Raw genomic sequence first — 16,002 nt, 5'->3', positions numbered from 1 at the left:
TTGCTTCTAGTGCAGAGGTTTCTTTCGAACTTTGTGAATTTAAGATTTTTTCAATCTTTTCCACTGATCAAATAACTTGTATAAGCCTCAACACACACATCTATAAAAATAAAAATTAAGCAAACAAAAAACGTCACCATCTTTACTCTTAATCATCTTTATTTCCCATGCTAAATGCAGGAAAATATAAGACCAAAAGTTAGCTTCAAATATATAGGGCATGCTGTATTTTGAATATTTCTATGAAACTCAGAATTCTCAAGAATGCAAATCTTAGTTCTAGAATAAGCATACTTCCATATTCTATTGCAAGTTTATAGAGGAAAAAAAAAAACCCTAGACTTTGCTTTCTCATATTCTATACTCTTATTTCTTTTTTTTTCCCATCCTGAATCTTTCTATGGGCATTTCTTTCCTATTTTTTTAAAAAAGATTTGTTTATTTGAGAGAGAGAGAGACTGCATGTGCGCGTGCAGGGGAGGGCAGAGGGAGAGAGAGAATCTCGAGCAGACATCCTGCTGAGCACAGAGCTCAATGCGGGGCTCAATCTCATGATCCTGAGATCATGACCTGAGCCAAAATCAAGAGTCGGACGTTTAACCAACTGAGCCACCAGGTGTTGAGGGCGGATGCTCCAGGGGCCCGGAGATCCGTCAACCGCAGAGCTTTGCAAAATGGCGCCTGGCGATTTGCCAGAAGGTGTGTCTAGAGTGACTGATTGTAAACAGGAAGTACTACCTATTGGCTGTTGAACTATTGCTATGCTGTGGGTACTTGGTAACAAGCTTAAGATTGGTGGATGCATATCACTGTCTATGCTGATTGGCTTAGCTCCCCTATATAAGCGATGGCCATATGAAATAAAGGGAGCCCGCTTTTTTGAAACCCGACCAGACTGAGGGTTGTTAGTATCGCTGCTGGACGGCGATAAATGGCGCCGGCACCCGGGAAATAAATAAAGGAATCTTGTAAGGTAATCCGCAGGAAAGTGGGGAGTAAAGATCCGCAGGTAAGCGGGGACATTAGCCACGTTCAAAAGTGGGAATTCCGCGGTAAAGCGGGGAGTAAAAATAGAAAAACCTTGCAAGGGAGAAGTCCGAGGTAAGCGGGGTAAAACCATGACAAAGGTGGTGGGATTAAACTTGTACAAGTCCGCAATAAGAAGCGGGGCGGCCTTGAGCCGGGATTAAACTTGTACAAGTCCGCAATAAGAAGCGGGGCGGCCTTGAGCCGGGATTAAACTTGTACAAGTCCGCAATAAGAAGCGGGGCGGCCTTGAGCCGGGATTAAACTTGTACGAGTCCGCAATAAGAAGCGGGGCGGCCTTGAGCCGGGATTAAACTTGTACGAGTCCGCAATAAGAAGCGGGGCGGCCTTTGAGCCGGGATTAACTTGTACAAGTCCGCAATAAGAAGCGGGGCGGCCTTAGAGCCGGGATTAACTTGTACAAGTCCGCAATAAGAAGCGGGGCGGCCTTGAGCCAGGATTAACTTGTACAAGTCCGCAATAAGAAGCGGGGCGGCCTTGAGCCGGGATTAACTTGTACAAGTCCGCAATAAGAAGCGGGGCGGCCTTGAGCCGGGATTAACTTGTACAAGTCCGCAATAAGAAGCGGGGCGGCCTTGAGCCGGGATTAACTTGTACAAGTCCGCAATAAGAAGCGGGGCAGCCTTAGAGCCGGGATTTTACAGGCGCCTTTGGACTGGAGTGGTCTGGCGCGAGCTTGCTTGTCTGGAGGGCAATATCTTGTGTGGAGGATAGCAGATCAAGATGGCTATGGGGAGGCTGCTCGCCGTGGTGCGGGAGCTGGGAATGGAGCTTGGAATTTAGAAATGCTGACTGGTACAGGACAGTTTTCGGGAAATCAAAATCAGATCAATTTTCCACCTGCAGTGTATTTGCAAACTGCTAAACTGCTACTGCTGCCGCTACGGCGTGGAAAACCATACAAGGCACAGGTGATTTACAGGGTCAATTGTCAAAAGTTATCCAGCTGCTACTTATCCCGCACTGTTAACTACTAATTTATTATGTAACTCCTCTTAAAAGCACAACCTTTCCCAAACGTTTGAAACGAGTGTTGAAGTGCAAACTTGTTGTACTCCTGTTTGTATTCGCCCCCCTTTTATGTTTCTTGTCAGTAACAGTACAACCATTTCTAATAAGTTGAACTGTACGTTGAACACTTGCTTCCTTACACAATGTTGGAATGCTACAGGCTTTTCATTTACTATGATAATGCGTATTCCAGTGTTTTTGCCTATGCCCATCTCTGTCCCAGAGGGAGACCTTCCAGTTTTGCTGAGACATAAAAGAGACTTTGGTATCACTGCTGCTGTGGTGACAGCTGTTGCTGCCTCTGCTGCTGCCGCTGCTACTGCACTTGCCGTTGCTATTCCTACAGCCAAGAAGATTAATCGACTGTCTACGAATACCGCAGAAGCTCTACAAACCCAGAGTGAAATTAATGATCATCTCGCTGCAGGTATTCTTTTTGCTAATCAGCAGATTGACTTGCTACAAGAACAAATGGACATTGTAATACAACTACTGACTGTAGGATGCCTTCGCTCAGATACTGGACTCTGCATTACTCCAGTTGGATATGATAACCTCACTCGAGCAGCTAATTATTCCAGGGGACTATCCAAGATGTTTACAGGCAACTGGAGTGCCAGGTTCGAGAATCTGACAATACAGCTTCGTGCTAATATTGTTAACGTTAGTGCCAGTAAGGTAGAAGTATGAAAAATGTTGTAGGATGGGGGAAGCAATGGTTTGAGTTCATATCCATGGGTGGATTGCTGATATTCGCTGTGGTGTATTGCTTATGGTGCATTTGCCCCATGATGAGGATTTGTAAAAGAGACACCATTGCCATCAAACAAGCTCTGTTATCCATCGAGTCCAGACAGTCGCCCCAGGTATGGCTCAGTATGCTGGATCGGTAGTCAAAGACGGGTAAGATCGTAGGCGGAATATACCAACCTAAGACAGGACATGATCCTATAAGCATCATGATCCAATGACGGGTAAGGATATTCTTGGCCTTGCGACAACCTAAGACAGGCACGACCCCTGCTGAGTCTTTCCTTCTACCATAAAACAAAAAGGGGGAACTGTTGAGGGCGGATGCTCCAGGGGCCCGGAGATCCGTCAACCGCAGAGCTTTGCAAAATGGCGCCTGGCGATTTGCCAGAAGGTGTGTCTAGAGTGACTGATTGTAAACAGGAAGTACTACCTATTGGCTGTTGAACTATTGCTATGCTGTGGGTACTTGGTAACAAGCTTAAGATTGGTGGATGCATATCACTGTCTATGCTGATTGGCTTAGCTCCCCTATATAAGCGATGGCCATATGAAATAAAGGGAGCCCGCTTTTTTGAAACCCGACCAGACTGAGGGTTGTTAGTATTGCTGCTGGACGGCGATAACCAGGCGCCCCTCCATTTGTTTTCTTATGGCCCTTTATTCATGTTTTAACTTTGGCTTCTGATTGTACTGGCCCTCTCAGTTTACATGTGCATATACCTATATGCCCAAGCACCAAATCATTAAAGACCTTTTACACTACAAATATTATCAAAGAGGTTGAGGGACATTATGAAAACTCTCATCCTTAAAGAACAAAAAAATACAAAGTCATCCATTCAATAAATAATAATAATAATGAACACCCCTGGGAGCTCGATATTCATTCTGACGGGGGGTGGGGGGGCACGAGAAAATAAAGCAAGAAATACACCCTGCTCTCACAAAGCTTACTGTTTTGTCTGGAAGCGCACGACAAGCATTCTTTGGACAAAAGCTGTGAGGAGATCCAGAGGCGAATTAAACAGAAGCCTGTCCCTCAAACAGGCTTCTCCCCACTGAGATTTTAACAAATATGCTAATAATACACATAGAAAACATTGTACAGAGCAGCAGGCGAGAGTCAGAAGCCCAGACACCCAATGCCCGCTGGTGCCCCTACATCGTTATGATCATGAATGATATCGGGGACACTTGGAACTGGAGATAGCACTAAGGGGCACACTCCCGGGGTGAGCCCTCAGATGTACAGAGCCGTTGCCTGTCTCACACACCTGAAACTAAGCCAACACCGCATGCTAACTACGGGAATTGAAAAAATTAAAGTGAACACCAGAACATAAAGAACACAGGATCAGAAAATAACAGCAAACCTACGGCAGAATCCTGAGTTTGCTTTGGAAAGCCCACTTCTCCCCTAGTCTCTAATATAGGCCTATTTTCTTTACAGGGCCACTGACAATTTATACAGTCGTTAACTGTCAAGCGCTGCACCGACAACAGTTATCACTGTTTCTTGTTCTGGAAAAAGTGGGTGACTTGAGATCGTGTGGGTACCTCTGAAATTCTGTCTTCTTATTTCAGGTAGATAACGTGACATAATGCATAAAATGCACATGCGTGAGAGCTTTGAAAAAAAGCTAAATTAAAAAAAAAAAAGAAAAAAGCTGAATAGTGCTGACAAGTTCACGGAGACAAGAGGAGAGGGCTTCAACTGGCATGCAGCATAAGAAATCTACTGGAGGGGGCGCCTGAGTGGCTCAGTGGGTTAAGCCACTGCCTTCGGCTCAGGTCATGGTCTCAGGGTCCTGGGATCGAGTCCCACATCAAGCTCTCTGCTCAGCGGAGAGCCTGTTTCCCTCTCTCTCTCTCTCTGCCTGCCTCTCCATCTACTTGTGATTTCTCTCTGTCAAATAAATAAATAAAATCTTTAAAAAAAAAAAAGAAATCTACTGGAGGGTACCTTTTTCTTCCTTATGTCCTCTTGTTTACACATTCGTTCATCTACTGCCCGAATTCCTTCACTGACTGATGACCTGAGACTCTTTAAAAGAATAATAAAGAAAATGTATTACAGACATTGTTTTGTCACATTATCAATTTCCTACATCTCATTCAATTCCACAGAAATTAATACCTGTGCACCTGTACTATGCAGATATTGACCAAAAAAAAAAAAAAAAACATGATATACCAGATACAGTTACTGTTGAGGGGACTCATGACCTGGGGGCATAATGACACGAAGGCAGGGTCGCATGGCCAAAAGAAGAATGACATATACAGTGAAAGTTATGGGGATGAGGGGGCTTAGAATGGAGAACAGATAATATGAAGCAAAGTACAGGAGAGTCTGGAAATGCGACGGGGCTCGAATCGGACTCTGAAAGCCATGTGTACACAGCTGCCGAGGTGGGGAGGGGATGGGGAGCAGATGTAAGTGCACACACACTCAGGGGCAGGGTCAGACAGGCACACAGCCATGTGCACTGCAGGCTTCCTTCTGGAGAGAAGCAGAAATAGGAATGGAGGGCCAACTTCACTGAGATGAAGTCTTTAGATTCTGCATATTTTGGAGAACGAAAGAATGTCAAAGCACTGATGCATGATGATGAAATGTGGGTATGGAAATACCAGGAATCAAGAATGAAGAACAGAAGACCAGAAAAAGGCAGAGCACAGAGGTAGAGAAACATGTCCAGAAGCTAATGAATAAAGAGATAATTAGGAATTAGGGCCAAAACAAAGGTTAAAAGAAACAACTAGAATGAAGTAGGCATATCACAAAAATTCCACAGGAAGGTGAATTAATTCACTCCATCAACATTATGAAACACCTCCTGGACGTCAGTATTGTGGCAGCCTACAGGGATGCAATGAAGACAGATATAGTCGTATCCCTCAGTGGTCTGAGAATCTCACAGAACAGCTTCAGAGTTGGGACCAGAAAAGCAGGTCAGGCCTGTGGCTGAGCAGGACCAAAGTGGCCATAAAAACAGGCCATGGAAAAGGGAGGGGATACGGTGATGGCAGGGGGTGAGGCGGGACAGGAGCCTGTGTGAGTAGAGCAAATCTGCCTCCAGGGAGGGGGTTCGAGAGAAGAGTGGGAGGCCAAAGGAAGGCTAGGCTTGGGAAACAACACCACTATGAGGCCCTGGGAGGAAGAGGCACACCAAGGAGGCAGTGGGAGAGCCCCACAGCGGCTGGTGTGGAATCCAACAGCGGACCATGAAAATTCCTTCCATTCCAAGGAAAAGTATCTTTAACAAGATTTTGTAAAATTCAAATGAGACATAAACCATGGAAAGTATTGGCTACCTCAAGGCACAACTCAAGATTTTTACCTGTTTCACAAACTCTTTCCTGCCTGCCCCTCCCCTAGCCTTCTCAGTACTGATATTTCCATCACTCCGCATTTTTCTTGGTTCTAATCATGTACTGTGTCTTCCCTTAAATTATGTTCTCCTTATATTCTCTCTAGGATGCAGGCACTGTCTTAGGGGAGGGACGTAAGAGGCCACTCAAGCTAGAGGAGACACACAAGGAAGGATGGTGTCGTTTATGACAAGTTTACGACAGGGCATCAAAATGGACAGAGGCCGTAAGTCAGGGCACCAGACACAGACGGGGGGGGGGGCGGGAGGGGAGACAGGGCAGCACAGTTTTCTGTAAGAAGTGATGCCACAACTGCCCCTCCACTGTTCACCCAGGTGGAGTTCCTATTCCCAATGGCTTAGAGGTGGGGAGTCCCATTCCCACAACAGAGATTTTTCTGAGAGAACATGCAAATGTAACATTTATTAAGTATTACATTTTATTTATATTATCCTTCAGTTCCATTAGGGATTACACAGTTTTTGTAGATCAGCCCAGGAACCTAACCACACGTAGATTACGTGGGGTGGGGGGGGGATATTTACAAGATTACAAACTGTTAAAATACAAGTCATTCGTAAGTTAGAAACCACTTACATATGACCAAAGTGGCATTAATAAGTTGAATTTGGAAATATGCTTCCTCTCCCCTGACATTTTAAGGTTGTCTACTCTGAGAATATGTCTTCTTCAAATCGAACATGTTTTTTTAGGTTTTTAGCATATGCAAAAACAAAATCATTTACAACTCTTCTGAAGGTGAATATTATAATCATGAACCATTAAAATACAACCACCAGTACCACCAAACTAACAGATGAAAAGAATTCTTAGAGAAAAGCCAACGAGGACAACAGGCATCACAGCAGACTGTTTTCATTAATTGGGGACTTACCAGAACTTCTCGTAACTGTCCCAAAGGCACAGAAAGTTGATTGAGGGCTTTGTCCATGCCAACCTAAAGGCAAAACCAGGTTGGCACAAACACATCACGATAAGGAGTAATAGTGACGTATCTATTTAACGATCAAAGCAGTACCAGATTTAAGTTATTTTTTTGGCACAACTGTATTTTGCTACATAACTAGCTAAACAACAGAAGTGTTATTTGGGCATTAATGTTGTTCATAGAATATGAAAAAAATCTGTTGAAATACATGAAACTATAAAAATAAGGGAAGTCAGGAGAAACGAAAGCTTCCTTAAGAACAATTTGCCTTTAGATGACATTTTAAATGAATGTGAAAAATTTTCACAGAAGGTGAACAGTTCTCTGTCTGTAATTGATGATACTCAGCCAGCTGATGTGAAAGTCTGACGGGCTATGTCTCTCTTAAACATTATTATAAGCCTTGAGAAAAATAGAAATTAAACAGAAGTAAAATTTTCTAGGTTTTTAATCCTATTGGGATATTTATCTTAGTGGTATATTTCCCAAAAGCAAATGTGCATCATTAATTTTAATGCTTCTTGAAATTCCCATGGAGCTGCAACTTTCTGTGCTTCTCTGGACAAACAGATTTAAAACAAAATGAAGCATCAACAAGGAGACTTTTCTGCCAAGTAACAAAATTCAACATTTCTAAATGGCTTTTACAAACAATTGATAAGCTCACTGCAAATCATTCTTATATTTTTATAAAACCAAACTTTTTAAATATCAATATTGGCCAATGTTCCCTCAACCTAGCTCTGGCTAACAGATATACCTGGGAGTAAATTAAACATTGTAAGAGTGGTGGACATTTGCTCCTACAAATTAGTCTAAATCAAGGAAGACTTCAGGGTAATCACTTAGCAACTAATAAAACAACCTCTTGGGTATTATTATCCTTTACTTTTCACTGTTGACTAATGAATTTGAAACAATCAAACTAGAGCAACCTTAAATGAATAAAAACTAAAACAAAAAAATGTATTCCAAAAAGTTTAGTTCTTTTATTAATGAAATTGGTAATTTCTTCAAGTTTCTGGTGGGGTTGGTGGGGTAATCAACTGAAAGGTTTCTAAAAACTCTGCCCTTTTAATAAATATGAAGGAGAGAGAAAGTGTGTGTGTGTGTGTGTGTGTGTGTGTGTGTGTGTGTGTGTAGGACTTGTGAATTTCAGGTTTACCAAGTTTGTGGAAAGGTTGACAAAATCTGCATAATCCTTGTTGATGATCTCGACCATGGCTATTTTAAGAAGTTTATAGTAGAGTTCCAGATCTCCTCTTAGTTCCTCCAGCTGGACACGCTTCCTACAGTCAGACACAAAGTGATCGACGTCGAAATCTTCCTGAAAATCAAACCAGAAAGAAAAAATGATTGCACTGATACCACATTTTACATAGAAAAATAAGATCAGAGAAAGAATAAGAGGCTGTATTACTGCAGGGGAACACACACAGGACATCAGGGGGTCTGCTCACTTCCTAAGATTATGGGAAAGGGGGCCCCTCACCAAGACCATTCTCTCCTGTTGCCTAACTCTACAGGCATTTTATTTCTTTTAATTATACATTTCAAAGAGGCTCTTCTCAAAATAGAAACAGCTTTTTCTTCTTAATTTTAACACAGCGATTCACATCCTTCCAGACTTTGTTTTGGTCTCTTTACTTTTTTTTTTTTAAGATTTTATTTATTTGAGAGAGAGAGACAGAGAGAACAAGTGGGAGGAGGGGCAGAGGGAGAAGCTGTCTCTCTGCTGAGCTGGGAGCCTGATGCCAGGGTTCATTCCAAGACCCTGAAATCAAGATCTCAACCGAAGGCAGACGCTTAACTGACTGAGCCACCCAGGTGCCATAGTCTTTCTCTTTAAAATATAAATTACTTTTGGGGTGCCTGGCTGGTTCAGTGGTTATGGGTTCAAGCCCACATTGGGCTTTCTGCTCAGCAGGGAGCCTGCTTCCCTGTCTCTCTCTCTGCCTGCCTCTCTGCCTAATTGTGATCTCTGTCTAATAAATAAATAATTTTTAAAAAAACAAAATATCAATTACTTTTTAAAGAAACTGTCATATAATGGACACATGTTAGTTTCAGGCGTACAACATGAAAATTCCATATTTTTATCTGTTGTGAAATGATCACCCTAAGACTAGTTAAAATCCATCACCAAACATACACATTTTTTTCTTGTGCTAAGAACTATTAAGCTTTAGCAACTTTAAATATATAATAATATACGGCACCTGGGTAGCTCAGTGAGTTAAGGCCTCTGCCTTCGGCTCAGGTCATGATTCCAGGGACCTTGGATCGAGCCCCACATCAGGTCTCTCCTCAGCAGGGAGCCTGTTTCCTCCTCTCTCTCTGCCTGCCTCTCTTCCTACTTGTGATCTCTGTCAAATAAATAAATAAAATCTTAAAAAAAATATATATATATATATAATATACTATGCAGCCATCAAAAGAAATGAAATCTTGCCATGTGCAATGACGTGGATGGAACTAGAGGGTATGCTGAGTGAAATAATCAGAGAAAGACAATTATCATACAATCTCCCTGATATGAGGAATTTGAGAGGCAAAGTGGGGGGTGTGGGGGTAGGGAAGGAAAAATGAAACAAGATTGGATTCGGAGGGGGGCACCTGGGTAGCTCAGTGGGTTAAAGCCTCTGCCTTCAGCTCAGGTCATGATCACAGGGTCCTGGAATCGAGGCCACATCGGGCTCTCTGCTCAACGGGGATCCTGCTTCCTCCTCTCTCTCTGCCTACCTCTCTGCCTACTTTTGATTTCTGTCTGTCCAATAAATAAATTAAATCTTAAAAAAAAAATATTGGATTGGGAGGGAGACAAACCATAAGAGACTCTTAATCTCACAAAACAAACTGAGGGTTGCTGGGGGGAGGGGTGCAGGGAGAGGGTTGTGGGGTTGTGGACATTGGGGAAGGTATGTACTACGGTGAGTGCTGGGAAGTGTGTAAGCCTGACAATTCACAGACCTGTAACCCTGGGGCTAATAATACATATTTCTAATAAAAAATAATAAAATTAATATACAATAATACACAGTATTATTTACTACAGTCACTATGATGTACATTACATCCCCAAGGCTTATCTTATTAACTGGAAGTTTATACCACTGGACCCCTTCATCTTTTTCCTCTACAACCTCGCCTCTGGCAACCACCAATCTGTTCTCTATGACTTCATTTTGTTTTGTTTTTTAGATTCCACATGTGAGGGAGATCATACAGTATTTCTCTTTCTCTGTCTGACTTATTTCACTCAGCACAATATCCTCAAGGTCCATCCATGTTGTTGCAAATGGCAAGACTTCCTTCTTTTTATGGTTAATATTCCATCGTATACACACACATTGTCTTTATCCATTCACCCCATTGGTGGACACTTTAGTTATTTCCAAGTCTTGGTTGTTGTAAATACTGTGATACTCACTACCGTGAGTGTGAGTCTTGCTAGCCGCTAGAGCCAGGTGATCTAGAGGTATACCTGGGTAGCAACTGCAAACCTCGGGGCATCATACGAGCATTCAAGCTCCTTTCCAGGAGATACCAGAAAGCAGAAGTGAGGTAGAGGGACAGCGCAAAGATGGTACCCATCAGCTCCATCTTTGGAGAATACCTTACTAGGCTCCCAGATCCACGTTAAATTAGATGCCTGCCCCTCAGGGCTTTAAGATAAGCAAATGAGCCTCTTTCACAGAAATCTGATCCCATTTCAGTCTGCTGCTTCTGTGCTGAGTTCCAGGGTGGGTCAGTCTACTCGCAGGACTGCTTTAAGAACTGTTTCTCAGTTTGCTATAGCCTTGTGGGTCTCATAGGTGCAAGCTCTGATGGCTTTCAAAGCTGGATGTTTTGGGGTCTTGTCTCTTAGATGTACGTCTTGGAAGTTGGGGTGCCAGAAGTGGGGCTCAAACCCTTTGCTCCTCAGGGAGAAGCCTGGGGTTTTGAGTACCCTCCCAATCCCAGGTCGCTGTACCAGGGGTGGGGTTTATGGCAAGACTGATTCTTACTTCAACATAGGTTTTTTTTTCCTTACTCACCTAATGTGTAGGAGTCACTCAGCTAGTTGTAGGGTTTTTTCCACAGGAAATTTTTCCATATGGAGCTATAGATTCAGTGTGTATTTCATAGAAGAGATGAGTTCAAGATCCTCCTATGCCACCATCTTGAATGGAAACCCCAGACCTTCTCTATGTATGTGTGTACACACACATATGTGTACACACACACACACACACACACACACACACACACACAAATATTCATGCTCTTCTAAACTATTTCCCATCTAGGGGCACCTGGGTGGCTCAGTGGGTTAAGCCTCTGCCTTCGGCTAAGGTCATATCTCAGGGTCCTGAGATCAAGCCTCACATCAGGCTCTCTGCTCAGCCGGGAGCCTACTTTCCCCCCTCTCTCTGCCTGTCTCTCTGCCTCCTTGTGACCTCTCTCTCTCTCTCTCTGTCAAATAAATAAATAAAATCTTAAAAAAAGAATAAAAAAATAAAAACTAAAAACCCATTCTATTAAAAAAAATTTCCCATCTAAAAATATAACTTGAATGTCTTTACATAAAACACATACATTTCTATTAATATTTTATGTGCATGCTGAGTGTCCCATTGAACAGATGTTCCAAATCTTTCATAACCTATTTCCAAGTATTGGTCTCACAGGATTAGCTATCCTGTGTTTCCCCTTTACAATACTGTGATACCCTGGTAGGCTTATATGCTTAGAGGCAATAAATTACTATCTAATTCCCCTGTGACTCTGCTACTCCATGACCTGTTTAGTCAGCAAGAATCAAATGTGATGATTCTCAAACTAGTTAAGGACACCTACACTTACTTTTCATTAAACAATATGTAAACCAACAAAATATGACTGCAAAAAAAATCACTGTTCTTTTGAAAACCAACACAGCTACTTTGGAAAGATTTGATACAAAGAAATCAATAAGAAAATTTTTGTTAAGTTAGGTATGGGTGAGATGACCAAGTACCTGGCAGGGAGGGAGTGATCACAGGATTCTCACTCAATTCAGTTAAAGAAACTGAAACTGAATGCAAAAAAAGACAACATAGAAAGCTTTTTTTAAAGATTCTTTTTATTTATTTGAGACACAGACAGACAGTATGAGCAGGGAAAGGGGCAATGGGAGGAGATTCCTTGCTGAACAGGGAGCCCAATGTGGGACTCCATCCCAGGACCCCGAGGTCATGACCTGAACCGAAGGTAGGAATGGTATTGAGCGACCCAAGTGCTGTGATAACTCAGAAATCTAATCTGCAGGCCAGTTTCCAGAGAAAAGACCTGGCACTGTTTCAATGGAGAATAAATGTACATATTTTTTCCAAATAAAATGCTAAAAACTGTATGTACCATTCCCTAAGAGTACTTGTTTAAACTGACTTTTTTAGTTAATCAACCAAAGACTGACCCTGCTAGTGTCAGAGAGAAGGACTTCATTTAAAACCGTAATTTCACAGTCATCTACAGAAAGCCACCTGCTCCTTACACTGGTGACCAAATTAGCCTGGACCTTTCTCTCCGGAGACAATTTCAGACCTTACATCATAGTTATGTAGTACATCACGGGAGGGGGTCTCGGTTCATAATCCTGGCCATCCTACTCATCAACTGTATACCTTTAGGTCGATCACTTTCCCTGCCTCAGTTACACATTGTTGAAGTTCTTGAACTTCATGATGGCATTCTAAATTGTATAACTGGGGTGCCTATGTGGTTAAGCATCTGCCTTTGGCTCAGGTCATGATCCCAGTCTCTTGGGTTTGAGTTCCACATCAGGCGCTCTGCTGAGCAAGGAGCCTGCTTCTCCCTCTGTCCCTTCCTCCTGCTCCTGCACTCTCTCACTCTCAAATAAAATCTTAAATAAATAAATAAATAAGTAAATCATATAACTTAGCCTCAGTGAACAAATGCTATTAGGTAATATTAGTACTCAACTTACCATTTATGCATTTGTTCTCAGATAAACAAAAGTTGCATAACACAGGACTAAATAACTCGGAACATCTGTGAATACTGGGTTAGGCAGCGTTTGCTGTGAAAAGCAAACCCAAACTCACAGTGCCATAATAGAGACCCATTTCACTTAACCAAGAATGGTTTTACTACTTTAGAAATGGTTTTACTTTATAGTGTAGATTCCCCAAGTATTCAAAAAGAAAGTATTTACAACCCATACATTTATGGTCAACTGATTTTTCACAAGGATGCCAAGACCATTTAATGGGGGGGGGGGGGAACAGTCTTTTCGAGTGCCTACTACTGGGACAAGTGAATATCTACATGCAAAGGAATGAACTTGGAACAGCAACGTCACACATACACAAAAATATAACTCAAAATGGATCAAAGATTTAAATGTAAGAGTCAAAACTGTAACACTCAGAGAAAACAGGTGAAAATCTGTATGACTTTGGATCGGGAAAAGCTTTCTTAGACATGATACACAAAGCAATAAGAAATATTAGATAAGCTGAACTTGATCAAAATAAAAACTTTCGTGTGTCAAAGGACACTACGGAGAATGTGAAAAGACAACCCACAGAATGGGAGAGAGTATCTGCAAATCATTTGTCTGACAAGGGTCTAATAACCAGTATATGCAAATATACTCTTAGAACTCAACAACAAAAAGACAAATAACCTAATTTAAAAACAATCCAAAGACTTTTGAATAGACATTTCTCCAAAGATGATACACAGACGGTCAAGAGCACATGTCGGGATGTTCGACATCCTTAGTCATTGGGGAAATGCGAATCAAAAGCACATGCAGATGCCACGTCACACCCACTAGGACAACTATGGTAAAATAAGAAAAAGAAAAAGAAAAAAAAAGAAGAAGAAAAGTGCTGGCAAGAAGGCGGAGAAGCTGGAACCCTCCTGTATTGTCGGTGAGAATGTAAAACAGTGTGGCTAAGGCAGTAAACAGCTCGGTAGCTCCTCAAGAAGTTACACACGTACAATTACCCAGCAGTTCTACGTCTAGGGGTATGACACCGACAGAACTGACAACAGATGTTCCTGCCACAACCTGTACATGAATGTGTACAGCAGCGCTGCTCGTAACAGCGAAAAGAGTATATACACAACGTCCATCAACTGATGAATGGATACATAAAATGTGGAAGAGCCTCTTACACAACCATAAAAAGGAATAAACTGTTACATGCTACAACACGAGTGAAGTCTGAAAACATTCTACTCTCAGGTTAAAGGAAGCCAGACACAAAAGGTCACGTGTTATACAATTCCACTGATATGAGATGTTCCAGAAAAGGCAAATCCATAAAAACAAAAAGTAGATTCATGATTGCCAGGGAATAAGGGGAGGGGAGAATTGGAAGTAAGAGGTTTATTTTTCGGGTGATTGAAGCATTCTGGAATTAGACAGAAGTGACGTATGTACCATATACACAGTAAATATACTAAAAACCAGAGAAGAGTACACTTTAAAATGGCAACTATTATGCTTTGTGAATTATATTTTGATGAAAAATGAAACAACTTAAATATCAACTAATGTAGCTAAATGCTAGGATACATTAAAAACAATCCAAAGTAACACTAATCACAGGAACAATGGCGTAGCTACATGAATTTCAGACAAAGCAGATTTCAGAGAAGGAAAATTATCAGGCATAAAGAGCAGCATTACATAATGATAAAGAAATCGACTGACCAAGAAGACACAATTATCCTTAAGGTATGTGTGCCTGATCAACACAGGTGAGACACAACCTAGCAGAACTGCAGGGAGAAATAAACAACTCCATTATCACAGCTGGTGACTTCAACACTTCTCCATCATTAATGGGCCGATCCAGCAGCAGGGCAACAAGGATTCAGTCCAGACATGGCACACTTAACACCACCATCAATTACCGTACAACAGATGTACACAGACTATTTCGCCCAGTAATAGTGCAACACACATTCTTCTTAAGCTCATATGGAACACTCATCAAGACAGAATAATTCTGGGCCACAAAACACAACACATTTTTAAAAATAAAAATTATACCAAGTATGTTCTCAGACCGCAATGGAATTAAAAATCAGTAACAGAAGATAGTTGAAGAAGTCCAAAATACATGGAGATTAAATGACACACTTCTAAATGACAGGAGACCAGTCTCAACAAAATACAATGTAGCAAAATGTGTGGAATGCTGCTTAAAGGGAAAATACAGTACTGAATGCAAATATTAGAAAAAAAAGGATTAAAGTCAATAATCTAAGCTTCCATTTTAGGCAACAACAACAAAATCAAATCTAAAGTAAGGAGGGGCTCCTGGGTGGTTCAGTTGGTTAATCATCTGCCTTTGGCTCAGGACATGGTCCTAGGGTCCTTCCTGCTCAGGGAGGCTGCTTCTCCATCTCCCATTCCTCCTGCCTGTATTCCCTCTCTCACTGACTCTCTCTGTGTCAAATAAAATCATTAAAAAAAACCCTAAAGGAAGTAGAAAAGAATAAAAATTAGAGCAGAAATCAATGTAATTAAAACCAGGAATTTTTTTTTTAAATCAATAAACCCCAAGTCTGTTTCTTTGAAAACATCAATAAAACAGACAGACCCTTAGCCAGTCAAACAAAGAAAAAAAGGTAGAAGACATAAATTACTAATATCAGATGAAAGAAGGGAGGGCTACTGCTAACAATCCCAATCACTGTAAATTCAACCAAACATTTATGGAATACTACACAATTCTCTAAAATCTCTTCCAGAAAGTAAAACTAGAAGGAGTACTTCCTAAATCATTCCTAAATCATTCTAGGAGATCATTATTACCCTGACACCAAAACCAATACTACAAGAAAAGAAACTACAAACTAGTATC

At 41.5% G+C, this 16,002-nt stretch overlaps 1 protein-coding gene across 1 annotated transcript; it reads right to left on the bottom strand.

Moving 5' to 3' along the window:
- Positions 1–14: 14 nt before the first annotated feature.
- On the bottom strand, positions 15–8,526 carry LOC309861585 (conserved oligomeric Golgi complex subunit 2-like). The gene is made up of 4 exons (XM_082724621.1): positions 8,301–8,526; positions 7,082–7,144; positions 4,775–4,855; positions 15–100 (listed from the first exon to the last, which is right to left on the bottom strand). The coding sequence occupies exons 1-4, from the start codon at positions 8,355–8,357 to the stop codon at positions 68–70; spliced, it is 234 nt and encodes a 77-aa protein (XP_082580747.1). The 5' UTR covers positions 8,358–8,526; the 3' UTR covers positions 15–67.
- Between the last annotated feature and the right edge of the window lie 7,476 nt (positions 8,527–16,002).

This window comes from Mustela nivalis (assembly GCF_964662115.1).
Source record: "Mustela nivalis genome assembly, chromosome: 3".
NCBI lineage: Eukaryota > Metazoa > Chordata > Mammalia > Carnivora > Mustelidae > Mustela > Mustela nivalis.
Note: the sequence above shows the minus strand (reverse complement) of the source record. Positions and strands in the feature narration are given on the sequence as shown.

Excerpts from the sequence above, each read along its gene's own strand:
- LOC309861585 (XM_082724621.1), bottom strand. The coding sequence starts at position 8,357 with ATGGTCGAGATCATCAACAAGGATTATGCAGATTTTGTCAACCTTTCC. Across the intron at positions 7,145-8,300 it reads TCAACCTTTCCACAAACTTG|GTTGGCATGGACAAAGCCCT; the intron begins GTAAACCTGAAA and ends TTTTGCCTTTAG. Across the intron at positions 101-4,774 it reads AGGACATAAGGAAGAAAAAG|ATGTGTGTGTTGAGGCTTAT; the intron begins GTACCCTCCAGT and ends TTATTTTTATAG.